We start from the raw sequence: 20175 nt of genomic DNA on the forward strand, positions 1-20175 counted from the left end.
AGGAAGCAAGAAAACGTCAGGGCTTGCCATGATTTTGGGAGGATCCAACCGCTGGAGAAGCATTGGATCGATCCACCAAAACAAACTGGGAGGCCGCACTGGCCGCGCCGCGGTGTGTGAATGGATTGCGAACGCCTGTTAAAGTCCACGGCAACGAATGACATGAGTACCGTGAGTTAAATAGTGGAATTATAGTACTGAACTCACTATTTTATTCCAGTTGCCATTTTAAAACACAAGGTAGAATGCTTGTTGCCGTATTTAAGCATACATGCTACCATTTGTTTTTAGCATGCATGGGCCAAGTATGGTATGGTGCACTCGTTTCGGAGCTGCAGTTACCTACAATTAGCCACCAGTAGCTGTGTGTGTGTGTGGGGGGGGGGTTGGTCTGGGTGTGTAAAAATAATAGAAGAAGTCCAAAACAGAAAGTGTATTGATCTTATGGAAACGAGCAGACAACTCCACTCTAACATTTTCCTGCGGTTCGTTCTTGATCAAGCATTGTTTTTTCACAATATAAATAGACAACTTCACTGCACAATTGGAGTCTGTGGAGTTTGTGAGCGTTTAGCTGTTTGGATAAGCTAGCAGCTAGCTTGGAGGCTAATTGAGGGAGGAAGCTGCTAGATCCATCGAATAGCAAGGTCTTCGCCTGTAACATTTTATCATTTATCATGATCATTTATAATGGTAAACAGAAGTCATTGCCGTATAGTTCCACATAAAAAAATGAAAAAAATTGTCAATTTACCATTAATAACCAACGGGAAGGATTACTGTGCGAGTCTTTTCAAATTAATGGTAAACACAGCTGTGTTTCTGGTGTTTATTTAAACTTCAATTCAAGTCAGTCTTAAGTTGCCAACTTTAGAACTTGGGACTTGGCTACAATTTATTAAATGAATGACTTGATATTCATGGGACTCAACTTAAGTCTTTCCTGTTTACATTTTCAGTCTGCATTTTAAATATAATTTCCCATTTGCTTTGCCACTCTTTTGTGCAGTTAGCGCAAACCTGGCAACACAACTGTAGGTCTATGCTGTGATACGAATTGCAAAATCCACCTCGTGAAACAAGTATCATTGAGGGAGGTCCAAAGATGATTAAATTTCTTTTTTTCTGAAAATGTTGAGAAATTATTGTACTTTTTTGACAAATGAGACGAATGAGACAACCCAGCAACCAGGATGAAGAGCCTCAAAGAGCAGCACCTTCACTACTCCTCTTGTTTCATATTTAACTTTCATAAGGAGGGGGGGGGGTGGCAAAACAGAAGACAATTCCGTACCAACATTTTGCACAATATTTCTACATTTGTGAATCATCACACTCATTAGAACTTAAAACTCAATTTTGCCTGCTAAAGCGCACAAAGTGACAAAGCGAGTCCCCCCCCAACATCATTTGAGAAGACCCCCAAAGTACAAAAACAAAGGTGGGCCCCTCAGAGGCTGAATGGCTCCTCCTTCTGTGACCCTCTCCATCTTCATAATGGGCCTTCCCCTTGTTTGTCCAGGAAGAGCTTTAATAGCTGGAAAGAAGTGGGGGTGAGCATGCTGTCACTTTCACCAAGTAGCGAGATTGCCGGCAGCTCCCTGAGGTCCTGCTGTGAAAGATTCTGTTGACGCCTTCATGCACGGCTCTGCTCTTCAGATAAGAGAAGCTGAGAGGTCGCGACAGGTTGCCTCCATCATTGGAGAACCCGCAGTGGCGTTGCATGGGGTAGCATCAACACATGATGGCCATTCTTGGGAGTGTTTGCGGGGTTGGACCCCTCCTTCTATCTTTTGTCTTATTGTGTCTTACCCTTCTAAGCTGCCCCCCTTTGGGTGCACCATTTTCCCAAAACATTGCAAAGAGAAGAGGTGTAAACATTTGTAGCTGGGCTGGTCTGGCCCCTTTTGCCGTCCGCAGTGATTGATGGCTCACCAGCCAAGTGACAACGGTCGCATACACCGGAAACTCCTCTGCCTTTGCCACAGCGGATGAATCGGCGCAGTATTGTCTGAAGGGTTGTTATGGCGCTCGATGGGGGTCGACGTGGCAAGTCGTGCCTGAGGCGCGTGAATGAATCAGGCTCTCGATATCAATGGTGAATGCCCTTTGTCCCTTTTTGATTTAGCAAGTTGTTTTGGAAAACACTCACAACATTCCAGTGGAAGTGACGCTTCCACATGCATGAATCAAGCGTCAGGCTGACACCACAGCAATGGGGGACATGAATTTATCACTTTGGAGCCACACAGAGGGCATAATGGCCAGGGCATTAAAAGTGAGGAAGACTGGTGATGCATCACAAGTCATCCCATCTTCAAAGGGTGTGCCGGATAGTAGGAAGCGCTTGTTTGGTCTGGATCCGTGCGTATTCCTGGCCGTATGCCCAACAAAGTGTTGAGACATCACATAAAATGGACACTTCAATTTCCTCCTTGCTGTTTGAAATGCTGTAAATCCATGCGTGAGACACCTCAAGAGTTTTCGGGATAGAACTTGAATCTTGTCCATAAGTGTACTGATTATATCTGTAAACGATTGTTCAGAATCAGAATGACCTTTATTGGCTAAGTGTAAATAATTTGAATGAGCTACACTAGTGTTGCAAACAAACGTAAATGTCTTGTAAATTTGTTGTGAACAACACTGCTAAAGTTGAATGATTAAAAAAAAATCGCCAAGTGTACAAAATCAGGTTTCGAAATCATGAAAAATCAAGAATGTGGGTGTGTCTGGCAAATGTGCTTAAACCACGCCCCCTGAGCTGTCAATCAAACATCATGACAATAAAAATGGATGCTACTTCGTGACTACACACCCCAACATGTTTGAACCACAAAAACATTGCCTTTAAGTCTCCGGCGAGTAGAAAATATCCCACTCAGTTGTCGCAAGGCTTCTCCACGCCGTGACAATGAGGCACTCTAAAGCAGACAAGTCAGCGTGAAACCCCGGTCCACACCTCTGTGCTTTACCTTTCTGCCTTTATCTCCGTTGACGTGTGCACTCACAGCGAACGAGTCACTCTAAAGTGGACGATCTGAAGGGAAGATTTTTGGGAGTTATAATTGCCTGTATGCTTGACAGGTTTATAATAGTTTGGGATTTTAAAGTAGAGTTAGTTCTTTTTTTAAATTTAGTTTTAATGAATTTTTAGAGCGGGATTAAATTTCAATTCATATTTTCATAATTTTTCATAATTTTTCTGATGAAACATTGACTTACAGCTTACTAGAAATTTCCTTCAAACATCTATGAATTCCCTTTACAGGTTCTTTCAAATCAATTTATTGCAAAGATTGTGGAAAGTAGCTACCACTAACATCATGCGGCTTTTGATTTCCTCGTGTTAGGGCATAGGTGTCAAACTCCGGTCCTCGGGGGCCTGAGTTCTGCAGGTTTTGGAGGTTTCCCTCTTCCAACACAAGCTGATTCCAATCAGCAGGATTGTTATCAGGCTTATGCAGAGCTTGCTGATGAGCTGATCATATATCAGCCGTGTTGGAGAACGAAAACATCCAAAACCTGCAGGACTTGGGCCCTCCGGGACCGGAGTTTGACACCTATGTGTTAGGGTACTTGTTGAATGTCATTGAACCATTTGCTCACATATTTCTCTTGTGTGACAAAGGCCTCTTGAGCAATCACTCTTAATTGGAGAATGAGCACTAAAACGCAATGAAGGGCTTGCATGAATAACAAAATCCATCTGGAAAGCTAGCTGGCGTTGGAGCAGGTTTCGGGTCTTGGGAGGGGCGTTGGGGCATCATCGTTCCTGATTCATCCTTGATAATCGTAATGTGGCGATAAGGAGCTTATAGTCTCTTGTCTTGTTATCCTCAAGACAAAGGGCAGTGTACCACAATGCCATTGTGATGACGTCTCTGCATCCACTTAACATCCACATCAGGTCAGCTGTTGTTAATTTGGTCACTAACACCAATGCGGCCACCCCCCCGAGCACGTCCGCATGCATTGTGGGGTAAATGTTGACCCTCGTTTAAGCAAGGTTCACATTGAGAGTGCACAAAATGGCCCGTTTGTGTTCTGGAGAAGTTTGGGTCATGGTATCATGGAGGCAGCGTGTCACCCTCCGGAGGATCTAATTGTCACCTGTCCACGGAATAGCAGCTGGGGGTGCTTGTCATTTCACAAGTGATTGAACTTGTTTAAGCAAAACAACAGTGATTGGGATTGTTGGTGAAGACGCTTCAATCCGGTTCATGTAACTCGCAGTTGTACTTTACTGTCAAACTAAGCCTAAATCAAACGCAATAACATCTTGAGTAGCCTATTAAAAGCAACCACAAATGTGCTTAAGGTGCATCTGTTTAGTTTAATGCTAATATGCTAATAAGCAACTTGAGTTTCTAGTGTTCAAAAATTGTCTATGTAATTGGGGGGGGCTGACACATACAAATGTATTAATTTGCTATCATTAGCTCATTTAGACCCCCTTCCCCCGGGGACATGGACATTATTTTTTTGTGTAGAAGGGTTTTTGTGCCAAGCTATCAAAAGAGTTATTGTATATGCTCACTTATATTTCACATAATAATGCGCAATGTTATCGGTGATGTTCCCAGTGATGGTTCCTTGACATAAATGCTTGGTTAGACATTGAAATCTCAACTAACGTTCTTGGTACGAGTAGTATTCTTGCCTCGGGCACTGAGGCTCCTATGACCTCTTTGTGGCCTTGTCACCTCACTCCACGCTGGACGCTCTAAACTCTGTGGGAACCTCCTCCTTCTACTCCTCATTGCTTTGTGTTCCTTTGGACATTGTTTGTCTCACCAGATAAGTGTCCTCCCCTCTTTTCTTCCATGTCCCTTCTGAAAAGCGGCTGTGTGGAGCACTAACTGCCCACTGAGCAGGTTCTGACTAGGGGGTTAACATTTGCTTTTCATCTGGCATCACAGGACAACTCTCGGGACCTGCTGCCGCTAGTCGACCGATGACAACCGTTGATGGATGCTGACGGGTCATTTGGCGTTGGCGATAACTCTGTTGACCTCTGAAGCAATTCGGGCTTCTTCAGTAAATTCATATATCACACAGAATTCTCTCCAAATAAATGGGTATACTCTAAATTTTCACCATTTTTTTTTTAAAGTAATCCAGAAAAACGTCCTCTTTTAGAAACGGTGACATGTAAGAATTAAAAATCCATCAATAAAATGATCATGACTTGTTAAGAACAGTTTGGTAACACACGCAGCCTGAAATAATGTAAAGTGTATTTATCATGAGGCAAACTTAAGGTATATGTTATAAAGCGCATTACAATATTTAGTGAACAATGAACAAAAATAGTGAAACACAGTCTGATTTGACCCCAGTATTGTTTTGTGCTGAATCTTAATCTTTGTCCCCATTCTTGTGTTTTTAATTTACCGGTATTTAGAAATCAAGTACCAGCCTATAGCTAGCTACTATCAAACTTAACTAGAGCATGTAGTTAGTGTGTAAAGTACCCCGTGTACGAGAGCAAATCAGTTCACCTGAGCTAAATATCTGGATCACCATTGTGACTCGGGTGAGCATTTGAAGCATTGTTTTCCTGGACTCTGCCTCCGATTGGCTCATCAGTCCTCATGCCAAAAGTTATCCAATCTAATCAGTGTAGGCAGGGGGTACCAGCCAATTAGATGCAGAGGAGGGTAGGCCATGGCTGAACAGTGTGCATCAGGGGGGATTTAGAAGTGGGTATACTCAATGCTGACTGAAAAAGAAGTGGGTATGAACAAACACACAAATTACAATTAATTCAATTATGGTATATTTTTTATATACCTTTTTAAAATTATATATGTATGTATTTTTCATTTGTATTCATCTACTTTTTGATAATACTTGTACATGAAATGCTTTAATAACATTTTGTTTTAATTTGAATAAATCTAAATAAATGACAACACATCGTTTAATTTATTATAAATGTTAATTTTAATTTGGGAATAAAATCTTTATTATATCGCTGTGAATATATTTTTTTTTAATTTAAATTTAATATACTAAAACTAAACTATGCCTATGTATTTTACACTATGTATTTTAACCTGTGTTTTTGCTTTCATAATATTATTATTACCAATTACTGTAATAATTTGTTATTTTTACAATATATTTTTTGCAATAAATAAACCAAGCAATTATTTTATATAATACATGAATTTAAAAAAACAACAACAAAAAACAAGTAAGAACATATTAACTAATTTTAGGAATAAACTACTCAATTAATACATAAAATATTCTAGGCCAGTATGCAAAACTTTTCACTAATACTATCTATCTATCTATCTATCTATCTATCTATCTATCTATCTAATAGCACAAAAGCCAGAATAAATTGAACAAGTTGTATGTTGAGTGTCCTCTTCAGCTCCACATCTCTGGTCAAGTGAGGATTACGTCCTCTTGGGGTCAAACCTTCACACTTGGAAGTAAGACAACCAGGCTCTTTTTGTCATGTGAATTGCGATGTCATTGCGCTGGACAGACAACCCAATCAACCCCGTGACCTTTGCCCCTTATTAACCATTGGGATAGCATGCCGTATTGAAGGTGAAGCCATCTGTGTGCCTTGTTGTGTCCAGGCTTGTCTCCTCCCCGCTCCCTTTTTGCGCCTTTATACCCTCTTGGCATTCAGAAGCACTGGGCTGATCCCGGGTGTTTCATAGGATGATAAGTGGCCAGTCGGATCATCTTTACAAAGGATGCTTCAATGACTTTCCCTTTTTTTTTCTCCTCGAAAATTGGCAAGATTTGACTTGCTCTTAATTTTCACTTTTTCTTTATCACATTTGTGTTACCAATGGATTTGAAATGTGATATCGTAAATCAAAACCCAAGTCAATTTGGTGTACCAATGCTTAACAAGCAATGTTCAAATTTGATCACTTTTTCACTTTTCCACTAGATGATGCTAAATACACACTGTCCTTTTAAAACATTTTGAAGAAAGGCCGAAAATAGATATTTTCTAATCCCTTGTAAGACCCAAAATCAGAATCGGGTAAGCAAGCATGTCTAATGCTAACACTGAGTCAACAAGTAAAACTGGACTAAAAACAGTGAGTCAACACACAAATGCATCAATAAGGAATTAAATCCATAAGCACTACGGAATCAAATTAGAACAGAATGGAATCACTACATTTATTTTATTTCCCATTTTTCTCTCTCTCTCTCTCTCTCTCTCTCTCTCTCTCTCTCTCTCTCTCTCTCTCTCTCTCTCTCTCTAATGTTTGGGAAATGTGTAGCAACTGTCCCACGGGAAACCCAATTTAACTTAATTAGACTGAAAATGATTTCTTTATTCCTGATCATGTTACTGCTCATTTATCGATGCTGGTGATGTATAGTGACAGACAGAACAATGAAATGCTCTTCCACTAGATGGCAGAAGGTACACAATTAACCTGGGTATCCGCCTTTTTGGGAGGACTTTATTTTCCCAATGTAAAAAAGAAAAACGTGCCTTGATTCAATACATGTTGTGAAACACTGGCCTAGTGTACATGGGATTGTACATGCTGATGGATGATTAACATGTTGCTTTTCATGATGACATCATCACAACGAGATGGGTGCTGAACCTTTGAACCTTGCAAAAAAAATTAAAAGGTTCATCCACCCCCGCATGCTGGTAATCAGTTGCTTTGTTTATTTGCAGAATTGACTGAAGGTCCGAACACATCTGGCAACTCTTCTCAATAGCTCGTCTGAAAACAAATTGTCAAGGAGTCGATGGAACGCTACGGCATGTCAAACTTGGATATTGTCACATTGCTGCACTGGGAGCGGTCATGTTTCCAAATGTGCTCCTGAATACTGCCGTTGTGCTCCACAAAGTGCACTTTTACAGTCAGTGGAGAGCATTTCTCCACTTTGCACTCGATGACCAGCGAGTCACTCGACTTGCGAAGAGTGCAGCTGCTCAGGTCGCTTATCTCATCTTTGGGCAAACGACACAGAAGCTCGTCCCTGCCGATGGACGCCACCGGTCGCCTCCGCAGGAAGTCGGGACTCTCGCACAGCATCCTGTCCGCCATCTCGATGTCCTGGTTGTTGTTCAGAACTAAATCATGCACATACCACATGTGGCAGTCACACTTCCAAGGGTTTCCGTGTAGCCGCAATATGTGTGGGAGCGCAAAGTGGTCCAGGAGGCCTAAGGGGAGATTTTGCAGTTGGTTGTCAGAAAGGTAGATTTGCTGAATGAACTCCTGGTCCTGAAACAATCTGGAATCCAACCAACTCAGCTGGTTTTTATGGAGGTGGATCGTTTTGATGCTTTTGAGGTCAGCAAAGATCCTGCCTGGTAAGGCCGTGAGCCGGTTTTCAGAGAGATCCAGATTCTCGAGTGAGGTGACATTTGTAAAAACGTCTTCAGGAAGGCTGGAAAGCTGATTGGATGACAAGAGAAGGTCAGTCAGGGATTTCAGCGTGCTTAAGGAGGACACTTCTGTCAGCCTGTTTCCTCTCAGGTCCAAATAAGTCACATTTGAATCCTCACGGCCAAACACGTTGCCGCTGAAAGTTATGAGACGGTTCCCGCGGAGGTTCAGCACCTTCAGTTTGGTAAACACAGAAAAAATCTCATCAGCAAGTTCCGATATTTTGTTGCCCTCCAAGTGAAGCTCCATCAGCTGACCGACATGATGGAAAGTGTCAGATGAAATATTGCTGATGTAGTTATTGTTTATTTTAAGAATCTCCAGTCCAGTCAAACCAGAAAAAGTCGCTCTTTCCACCTTCTGGATCTTGTTAAGAGATAAATCCAACAGCTGCAGATTTGGAAGGTTCCGAAACAATAATGTAGGTAAATCTGATATGATGTTGGCCTTCATCTGCAGGCTCTCTAAATTTTTAAGAGCGTTAAACATCCCCGGAAGAACAGTCTGGAACCTGTTATAGTTGAGCTGCAGCTTGGTCAAGTTTGCCTGCTTGGAAAAAGTCCCCAGAAACAAATGCTCCAGCCAAGGGTTCCCACTAATCTCCAGTTCTTCAAGCCCAGTCAGGTTTTGAAAAGCCTGCGAATGAATACTTCGCAGCGGATTGTTGAGGAAGATAAGCTTGCTGAGTTGGGGACTCGCCTCAAAGGTGGTGGGGAATAAATATTGCAAGGCTGAAGTCATTATGATGACTTCCTTGGCTTCCTGCGATATATTCTTGGGCACAGATGACATATGTTCATCAGCACACAGGACTTGGGCTGGCGTGAAACACTGGCATCGGAATGGACACAACATGTGGGACAACATGGCGACTCTGGGACATAGAAGCGACAGCAGGAACAAAATTGGCACAAGTCCTCTGTCCATTTTGTCCTATAGAAACATACAGGAGGTTTGTAAACAGGTGGCAAAAGTAATCACACTTGGTACTCTGGTAAGTGGTGATTCAAATTCTTTATGGAAGTCAACTTATTGTAAATATCTATGTGAGTATAAGTTAAAAAAGTATTGACTGAAATACACTCAAATACAAAAGTAAAAGGGCAATCGAAGGTGAAAGTTGGTCCCCAAGTGCAAGCCGAGATTTTCAAGTTCCTTTTAAATGTACTTTGCACCCGCTGATCACAATGAATTTAAATGTATTAATAAGGGGAGCCGCTTTGATTGGCAGGAGTCGGCTTTGTTCACTCCCACAAAGGCGCATAATAGGGCAAAAAAACACTAACTCGTGCACTCATCTAAGAAAATACCCCCCCAAAAAATCCACTAATGTGCACAGTTAGATTGTGCTTTGTGCTAGAATTGCAATGAGCACAAAAAAAGGTTCTACAAGTACCCTTAGTGGTATACAGGCTCCCACTAGAGCAGTGGTCTGCAACCTGTGGCTCTGGAACCATAAGTGGCTCTTTAGACCCTCTCCTGCGCATCAAAAAAAAAATATATATATAAATATATATATATATATATATATATATAGTAGAAATGAATAGCTATTCATTTATTAAATTTTTACTTTTTAGATCAATAATATTCTTTAAGTGAATCAATGATTTAGATTAGAAAAGAATAATCATTAAATACTCAAAAATATGTCAGAGTCCAAAATTTTAAATTGCCAGAAGAAGAGAGATGAAAGGTAATTGAAAAAGTTTTTAAATGACCAAAAATTTTTCAAAAAGTGATCATAAAATATCTCAAAAATGAAAAAGAAAAGCAGAAAATGACCAGAAAATATCCATGAAATTGCCAAAAATGTCAGAGAATTGAATATAATAAAAAAAAAAGGCAGGACAGAATACTTTTAAAAAGTAACTATAAAATGTTCAAAAACAAAAGAACAAATCCTTAAAATTACCATAAAATGTCCACAAAATGACACACACACACAAAGAAAAGTCAGGAAAGAAAATGTTCAAAAATTAACCATAAAAGGTCCCAAAAATATCAGAAATTGATAGCAGAAAATGGTAGATTTTTTAAAAATAAATAAATAAAAATGTTAAATAAAAAGAATAGCCATAAAATTGCCAAAAATGTCAGAAATTTGACAGAAAGGCATAAAATTGAAATGAAAAATGAAGCATGAAAAAAAAAAAACGGAAGACAAAGGGTAGACGAAAATGAATCTTAAAGTATTGCATATGTTTTTGCTCTTGGGCCCTCAGTACAGCAACACACGCATTCCTTCATCACAATGTTCAAATGTTTTGTGGCTCCAGACAGATTTTTTGGTCACCTATTTGGTCTAAAATGTCTCTTTTGACAGGAAAGGTTGCTGACCCCTGCACTAGAGGTGCCTAAAAGAATCACTGAAATAAATGTCCAACCTTTGTATTATGTTACATTGGCTTAAATGTTTTTCAATTCAGAACAGTACAGTAGAGTTCCTTTGGTTGTATTTAGCTTTATTAAAGACATTGTTAATGAAATTTAAAGATTATTTTTCTAAATAAAACTGAAAAATGATTGACAGAAAAAGAGTATTTTTTTTCATGATTTTTACAAATGTTTTAAAACCTCATTTGTTTTTGTTTTTGTTTTTGTTTTTTTTCCATCACTGGGTTGTTAGCACTCGTCTCGGTGGTGTGTTAAATTTAGTACACGAATAAAGCCCAGACTGAAATGCACTTGAGTACAAAAGTTTCTTATTCTCAAAGTGTGGAATGAGTACCACTAGTGGTGCGTGCACTCCCTCTAGTGGTATGTAAAATCACTAAATTACATGTTCAAACGGTGCATAATGTTAGAGTAGCATCAACGTTTTTTTTTTCTAAATCCAGTATAGTATATTTGTTAAGTGGAGTTCAGTTGTTTTTAACCTTTGAGTACAATACATTTGCATTTAATTTTTATTTATTTTTTTAAAGCTCATTTTGACAGAGTAAGGATGAGAAAGTACAGTACGGTAGTATCTGTTTTCAAAGGGAGTAAGAAATCATCAGAAAAATACATATTCAAATCAAGTGCAGATACCGGAAAAATCTACTTACTGCAAGTGCAGTAAGAAAGCATTTGGAATTTGCTACTTCCTACCACGTAAGTAAGAATGATGGCGCTGTTCAACTCACCTTTGCTGCTGAAATCTTGGAGCGTAGAAATGAAATTCCCTGTTGGTTCGGCAGCCAGCTGACTGAAAAGCAAATAGCACAACAAGCCGGAATTAGGCAAGAGCAAACCTTTGGTCGCTGGCCAGTTGGTCTGTCAGTTTAGTTTATTTTGCTCTCAACAAGAAGTCACTTTGAAACATTTGCTATGCCAATAAAGCTAACAAATGGAAAAACAAACTAATCATTACTGTTCGCAGACTTGATAAGTACTTGTTGATGAATGGAGTTATTTTAAATATACAGCAAGGAACCCTCTTGACACACTAATTAATCTTCCAAATAATTACTTGAGTAGGAATAAGTATTCCTTTGAAATAGCTATTCAAGTACAGAGAAACTCGTGAGTAATTTCTGATTCATTTTTTTTTAAATACTCCCAAAAAAAAACTAAACACGATGTTACATTAATTTTATGATATAATATATAACATCGCCAGCATTTTGTCACATTCTATAAAGAATATCTTTAAAACGAATGGGGTTTTTTTTTGTTTAATTTTAGATAAAATTATGTGACAAAATTTCATTAAAAGTCCATATTTTTTAGATTAAAAAAAGTGATATATTTGTGTTTGCTTCTCCTTTTTTTTAACCAACATTTACATTTTTTATTTGATAATGTTTTCTTTCAGTTGGGTTTTCTCATAACCTTCTGATGTGTGCCATGTTTTTCGAATGAAATGACGTTGGACACCTCTTAATCGAGCTACAATTTGAGTTTGTGTGGGAAATAAAGCACAGCGTGCTATTCTGTGGTTGTAGTTTGCAGATAGGTCGAATTATAGAAAGTCTTAATTTATATGGTGCTAAAAAGAGACTTTCTTTAGCAGAGGATCCATCGACCTCTGGGTTATGGGCCCAGCACGCTTCCGCTGCGCCACTCTGCTCGGACAACAACAGAATCGCTACATTGTTATTTTCAGGACCGTCTCATTATTCCTGGGGAAAACGTGCAGAACACTACTATGCCCACTAGGGGCACACAATCAACTCTAACCTGTACTGCACCTCCCTTTTCTTCAGGTCACTCCCTAAGATGCACAGCTAGAAGAAGAAAAAAAGAAAAATTGTGTGTGACAAAGAAAGAATCACAGCACCAAAACATCTAGCTCCTTGGAATTTTTAAATTCAAACCTGGATTTGATGTGATTTGTATTAGCATTTTTGCTGTTGATTTGAAAGATGGCCAATGCTGGAATTCAACTTCTTGGCTTCTCGCTGGCCTTCCTGGGTTTTATTGGCGGGATCGCGTCCACCATCATGGTGGAGTGGAAGGCTTCATCCTACGCAGGAGACAACATCATTACAGCTCAGGCGCTTTATGAAGGCCTTTGGAAGTCGTGTGCGTCGCAGAGCACGGGCCAAGTTCAGTGTAAAGTGTATGATTCACTTCTACAACTACCAGGTAACCTTCCATTATATGAAGTGTAACCTATTTCTATTGATGTTGTTTAGGAATGTTTTCCTTTCACAAATATGATTCAATTTACATGATCTAAAACAAATGGTCTCAAGTTTAAATGTGCCTTTTTGTTTGGGGGTTAATAGATGTTCTATAAAAGGCTGTAGTTTCATTGAAACCTTCCCCGGGGCGTTAAAAAAAAAAGTGCAGCCTGCATGCATGCAGGGACATGTCAGTCAAATACCAAGCCATGCCTGATCAAAAAGTGGGTGGAGAAGAGGAACAGAGAGAATAATAGAGGCTTGAAGTTGAAAGAAACCTCCCTATGACATCATTTTCCAGAACCACCCACGATATGTGAACATTTTCAATATAGTAAGACCATACAAATTACAACCCCCCAAAAAATAAAATAAAAATTAAACATTACATTTACAGCATATTTATTGTCTGGTGATTGTTTTATGACACCACTTTGAGGAAATAAAATATCATGTTTTTAAAATAAGAGGCTAAGTGTGCGTGCTTGTGCTTGTTAAGATTGACGCATAAAATAAACAAGAATAATAAGTTCTGTATTCAATCACAAAAATGTTGAACCAAACTATATAATTTTGTCTAGCAAGCTCAATGCTAAATAATATATAATATAATGCAAAATGCCGTAGACGTGTTAACTGACATTAGCATTAGGGCTTTATTTTTTAGACCAATATCAGTACGAGTACTCAACACTGAGTTGCCACCGATATGGATACCAAGTACCGATACCACTAGTACTTTTGATACATAACATTTATATATAACAGATCATTTTAACGAAAGACCAATATTATATCCTAATATAGGGTTTTTCATTGTGAGAACCGGATACCTTGAAATAAAGCTGTTAACGGCTTGATACCGATACCTGGTATCAGTACTCGCCCATCCGCAATTATCATAGATGTTACTATGACCATAAGGCATCAAACAACTGCTACTTAAACATGGAGCAGCAACAAATACAAAGAGAGCATTTAGAAGCAACCTGTTCCACCAAACCATATTATTTTCCCAGCTAGCCTCATGCCAGAAAGGAAAGATAGAAAATGTTAAAAAATAAGATGTTAGCGACAGAATTTAGTTGAATATAAGTGCTATCGAGTAATTGATTTGTTTTTCAGGAAAGAAGTGCAGTATTATTGGCGAACTTTCGATGGTGTGTGGGCAACAAGCTAAGGCTAACTTGTACTGTGTGTTTGTCTCCCCAGCCCTTGTTTTGGGCACACGAGGACTGATGTTGACGGCCCTCTTTCTCTGCTTGATTGCACTCCTGGTGGCAATGGTGGGCTTGAAGTCCACCACATGTTTGGCAGACCAGCCGGAGCAGAAAAACAAAGTGGCCTTAGCGAGCGGAATCATCTTGCTTATAGCGGGTGATTTGGTTTAAATATATGCCTTTTGATGGTGGTTGGGAAGTAACCAATACTTTGTGACTGGACAGCGTGTTTTATTTTCTTGCTTTTACACTATACAATTACAGTACTTTTTTTTTTATTATTCATCACAATGTTTATTAGTTGCTCATTGTTGATACATTTATGGTACAATTTAATGTGTTTTTTTTAACATTGTTTTTGTGTGTGACAACAATCAGCATTTAGAAAGGTGACTACGAATTGAATTGTGTATTTTATTATTGTTATATTGCATATGAGGTTTTGATGAAGGGCACTTAAATATGTGAATAAATTTTAAAGGGGACATGATGCTATAGACACAAATATAATGTAGGGAAATGAGCTCATTACTTTTCTCACCACAAAACGTAAAGTCAGCCATGGTTGAGATCTTGATTGATCGACATTTTGGGGGCTTATTAACTCATTCACTGCCATTGACGGCTATAGACGTCAAAAATTCATTTTAACTATTTCTATTAGTTTAACATTTTTTCCTACTTTTGTTAACAAGAGTATGAAAACCTAGTGTTTTTTTAAATATTGTATTACAACAGATATACATTTTTTGATTAATTGTGAGTTAACTTGTGAAGTCATGCAATTAATTATGATTCAAAATCATACTCGCCTGACGCCCCTAATTTTTAATAATCTTTTCTTTAAAAAAAAAAACTTAAATATATTATTTAAAAGAAAAAAAAGAGAGATTATTTAAAAAAAATTAGGGGCATCAGGCGATTAAAATTTGTAATCATAATTATTCACATGACTTCACTAGTTCACTCACGATTAATGACAAATTTTTATATCTGTTCTAAATGAACAAAAAAATTCTAGGTTTTCATACTCTTGTTAACAAAAATGGAAGAAAAAAACTAAACCAATAGAAATAGTTCAAATTATTTTTTTACGTCTATAGCTGTCAATGGCAGTGAATGAGTTAAACAGGAACTGCAAGAGAAATGTGCACCACAGAAAATGTATGTCAGATGATACAACAGATTAGTAATAAATAAATAGATGAATAAATAAATAAATACATAAATAATCAGAGGTACCGATATTCCCCATCCAAAGCCTCATTTCAAATTTGAATTAAAAAAAAATTCACATGAAAAATGGTATTGCCCTCAAAAGTAAATACATAAAGACTGTGATCATCTGATGATGTAACATAGAGATATAGTACATGAACTGCAAGAATTGTTTCCTCCTGACTTTTGAAATGACACCGTTATTCTTTTTTTGCCTCTTGCTTTTGCAGGCCTCCTTGCCCTGGTAGGAACATCTTGGTATGCCCATCGAATAGCCCAAGATTTTTACAACCCGTTCACGCCGACCAATTCAAGGTGATCTCACTAGAATTTCAGTTTTTGCTTTTGATCTCTTTCATGTGTGATGCCGCAATGTTAATCGTGTGTGACATAACGGCAGGTATGAATTTGGAAGTGCTCTCTTTGTGGGATGGGGAGCTGCGTTTCTCATCATAATCGGCGGAGGCTTCCTGTGCTGCAACTGCCCCAAAAAGGGCTCGGGGGCTCCCCGCTACCCACAAACCAACCCGGCCAGCAACTCAAGCAAAGACTACGTGTAGAATGACTTTCTAAGCAGAACAAACAGGCCATTGCAGGTTGTTAAGTATTTGTTGTGCAGGATGTTCAGGATATTGGCTTTGTTAGACATATATTGATTTGTACTTTTTTTAAATATTTTTTATAGGAGAGCCCTAACATTAGAATTTTTTTTTTTCTTCAATGTCATATATACTGACTACAATTAACTGAATGCAAATGTTGGTTTAAATCAATAAAGATTGACACTGTTTTACCTTTTAATTATTATTTTTGCTCATTTACTTGTAATAGACCAGTGGCTTTTTTTTTTTTTTTTGCATTTGTCAATGCCAGTGACCATTTAATGACAGAAGGAACTATTTAATACATACAGATACTTCTGTGGTATCAAGGTACTTTATGCGGGTATTTTATCAAAGTGAGAATTTTGGTATGGTAATAATAAGACTTATACAGAATTCTTAAATTTTTACCGATGTTATCAATCTATTTTTTTCAATGTATTTCTTTATTTTGGCCTCTAGGATTAACAGACATCATCCCCAATGGATTCTTTTCAGTCAAAGTGTTTTCAAAAATTAAAAGTATATTAAAACAGACCAATAAATTAATAAAAATAAAGTTTGTAAAAGCCAGCAATTTGAGTAGCCTGCATATAAATACAAGATTGGTCATTTTTATGTTTTTCCAATTCTGACCCCCCATCCCCCAAACACACACACGTCTACCTTTGAGGATATAGAACTAGTGACACCATGATAGGATGAAATTTGAAGGAACATTTCCTCTCATGCATCCTTAAAAGTGATCATCTCAGCGAAGTTTTTTCATGTTGCCATTGAGCCAAATACACTTGCTACTGCAGTAATGTGAAAACTCTGGGGCAGAAAAAAAAAAAAAGTAAAAGGGGAAGGGCACCTGACAGGCATACCTCAGTCCATTCATTCCTGTCCAATTCATTCCTGTCCAAGCACGCATGAGACTCAACTATCTGTGACACAGGGCACCTGATCCCACCCTTTAAAAAAAAAAAAAAAAAAGACTCTGATCTTGTCTTTTTTTCACCGGAAGTTGCCGGAAACCTGTTGCCTTGTTTACCCACACGTAAGCTCAATACAAAACCTTCCAGCCAGGAGTTTTAATGGTTGATTACAGTACATTGCAGAGAGCGCCCCCTTCTGGTTTGACTACGATTGACTCAATAAACGTACTTGTAGTAACTTGAATGAATCTGTATGAGGTAATTTGTTTTAGTAGTTCAAAAAGTGATATAAGAGAAATATTACATAGATTAGCCTATTTTTTTTAACTGCAGCCTCATCTTAATAATAATTAATAATAATTTGTGATAAAAAAGTCAAATTATTGAATCTCAGCAATCTGCAGACATTATCTTATTCCACAAGAAATTAGGTAGGAATTGGCCTACTGAAAAGTATTTTTTGATGTGTTTACTGATTTTTTGTAGTACACACGTGTCAATTTTTTAAATGATACTACTGTAATAAGTGAATCAATAAATTTAAGTATTGTGGACAATTTGCTTTGTTTCAGTTCAGTGTGAATCGTAAAGCTCATTTTGCATGGATTCACTTACACATATTTCACACTGTTTTATTTGATAAGAAATGTCAATATAACGAGAAACCATCACAAATGATTATTTATAGGAATACTGAACAGTATTTCCCTATGTGCTTAATGAAAATAAGCTTCATTTTTTAAAATTGAAATCCTAAAGTTAATCAACTTTATTTGAGATTTATAAATTGATTGAGCTGAATAAAACTACCGTAATATTACTTTTTACCTGGAAAATATCTCAAATCTATTTTTCCCTATTTTCTGCGAAATATTTATTTATCTGTGACGTAGGCCTACGACTTTATTATTGTACAATTCTGACTTTAATCTTAATTTTTGTATATATTTTTTCCCTTTTAGTTATTTATGGTGTACGTTGCAAAGTTGTCATGATTTGGGTTGGATTTGAGTTAGCTTTTAGTTTGCTTTTGTCATGGCTTGGGTTTAGTTTGGGTTTAGTTTGATTTTGTCCTCATGCTTCTTTAAGTTTCGTTCATGATCTGTGTTTTTGTCACAATTGTCCTTGTGTGCTTCCCCCGTCTCGTCAAACTTGATCACCTGTGTCTGCCTGCCCTTCCTCGTGCGTGAGTCTGGCGTATGCATGCGTGCGTATGTACGTGTGCTTGTGCGTGTATAGTCTCTCGTTTCCCCAGGTCTGCGTCGATTCATTGTTTTTCCACCGGTCATGCTGTCAAGTTTCTTTCAACCTTGTTTTCATGCCGTGTCAGCACATTGTTTGTTTCCTTTATTTTGTTTTATTAAACATCCGTTTAACAAATCATCGCTGCATCCTCTCTCTGCTTCGACGCCTTTGGGTCCACTTCCAAGCCACGCCGTGTCAAAAGTGTTCATTCTTCATTCAGCGTTCTGACGGAAGTAGTTGCTTCTTCCCCAAATAGGTAATGATATGCAACTTCCTCTAGAGGGCAGCAGAGGATCTATCTTGGATGACAGCCTGTTAGGAATCGATAACAGGGGATAAAATTTCCACGGACTTCCTTATTCTCCCAATGCCAATTAACATACATACCACGTGTACCCATATAATGTTACTGGAATTAAAGAGTTTCCTTTTTTCTTTTCTTTTTTTTTTTAAATAGGGGATGCAAGGGGGGTTCATAATGTTAGGATAAATTCATTTTTTTTCTCCAGCAAAAAAGTTGAAATGTTATTAGAATAATGTTGTATTTTACAATAAAAGGTTCTTACAAGAATAAAGTTGTATTTTTCCAAGAATGTCATATGACTGCAAACTAAGTTTTAGTTCTTACTTTATTAGTGTTTTGCTACATTTTTTTACTACTGGGGGGGGGGGGGGGGGGGAGTTATGCTATAATTAAGTCAAAGTCTAATGAGGCAAGAAATGTAATTTAACAAACTGATTTTTTTATTTAATACATTTTATTCTGGTAAAAAACACCATTTATTCATCTTATTTTTAAGAGGCTTTTATACTCTGAAAATTAGGACGATTTCCCTGTGACAGTGCATCTTTTGTTCTTTAAAAAAAATTAAAGGAAAAATAAGGACTTCATTCTGGAATGTCAAATTTATGTGATGATACGCCAGAGCTTTTAAGTAGCCCAAAGAAAAGGTGGGGGGAATAATTAGATTATTATGTTAGTTTCATTGGTGCACCAGTTTTATTTGTTGAAATGCACTGTATTTTTAATGGTTAGATCATTTATTGCTAATGATTATAACATTAAACTGGAGGAAATGATGCTTTCCACTGCAGTGTAGCTACATAAATAATTTTTTATCTGTAGTCCATCATACACAAACCAGAAATGACAGGAAACCAGGCCACACATTATACAGTACAGTTAGCAATGCAAAATATTATAACAAATACATATAGGCCTACTGTTTAAAAAAAAAAAAGTAAGCCTCCCAACCCGGCAATGATTTCCATTCCAAAGTGACCCATGACCAACTTTCAGTCCCCTGTGGCGATTCATTCTGGCATATATGACATCTCATTTATGCAGAATTTTTATATAAAGAAGTTTTTTTTTTTGTTTACAAACCATTTAGCCATAAGCAGATAAAGGTTTAAATTTGAACCCTTCAATTGTCATACTTGGTCAAAATATTTATGAAACATCAAGTAAATTGTAACAGATCGTACTGTAGCTAAAAAAGTAGCCTAACTGGATTGCCCCTCAGGTGAAAGGTCACGTAATATTCTTAAACAGGGTAGCAATTAAGGTCTTAGACTGGATTATTGAGACAAATCTCCGTGTAGCAATGTGACGGTATGCCACAGTGGGACTGTGTGTCTCAATAATTTTGAATATCATAGTTAGTTCATTTCAATATTTAATTTTTTTTAAAGTACAACTCATGTTACATAGATTGATTAAAAACATTGCAAAACACTTTTTAAAAGGCCAATTACTCCATAATTTCGATGTTAAAAAAAATCATGTTGGTGTTTTTTTTAATGAGATATTCCAATTACTGTACTTGAGATGGTCAGTGTTCACTGTAAATTATAATCATCAAAATTATAAGAAAATAAAAGAAAATCGTGATGTATTTCACTTTGTGTGGTTGAATCAAATGTGTATTTTATTTATTATTTATTTATTGAGA

General features: G+C 37.6%; 2 protein-coding genes across 3 annotated transcripts; one reads left to right on the top strand and one right to left on the bottom strand.

The window, feature by feature from the left end:
• Positions 1-7649: 7649 nt before the first annotated feature.
• On the bottom strand, positions 7650-11579 carry LOC144043940 (uncharacterized). Its single transcript, XM_077558053.1, has 2 exons — positions 11534-11579; positions 7650-9338 (listed from the first exon to the last, which is right to left on the bottom strand). The coding sequence occupies exon 2, from the start codon at positions 9330-9332 to the stop codon at positions 7764-7766; it is 1569 nt and encodes a 522-aa protein (XP_077414179.1). The 5' UTR covers positions 9333-9338; positions 11534-11579; the 3' UTR covers positions 7650-7763.
• Positions 11580-12621: 1042 nt separating this feature from the next.
• On the top strand, positions 12622-16254 carry cldn1 (claudin 1). Of its 2 annotated transcripts, XM_077557723.1 has the most exons (4): positions 12622-12977; positions 14228-14392; positions 15684-15768; positions 15854-16254. In XM_077557723.1, exons 1-4 carry the CDS (start codon positions 12755-12757, stop codon positions 16011-16013), a joined length of 633 nt encoding a protein of 210 aa, XP_077413849.1. In that variant the 5' UTR covers positions 12622-12754; the 3' UTR covers positions 16014-16254. The 2 variants fall into 2 exon arrangements, with proteins under 2 accessions (XP_077413849.1, XP_077413850.1); XM_077557724.1 differs by lacking the exon at positions 14228-14392.
• Positions 16255-20175: the final 3921 nt, after the last annotated feature.

Source organism: Vanacampus margaritifer, chromosome 2 (assembly GCF_051991255.1).
Source record: "Vanacampus margaritifer isolate UIUO_Vmar chromosome 2, RoL_Vmar_1.0, whole genome shotgun sequence".
Taxonomy (NCBI): domain Eukaryota; kingdom Metazoa; phylum Chordata; class Actinopteri; order Syngnathiformes; family Syngnathidae; genus Vanacampus; species Vanacampus margaritifer.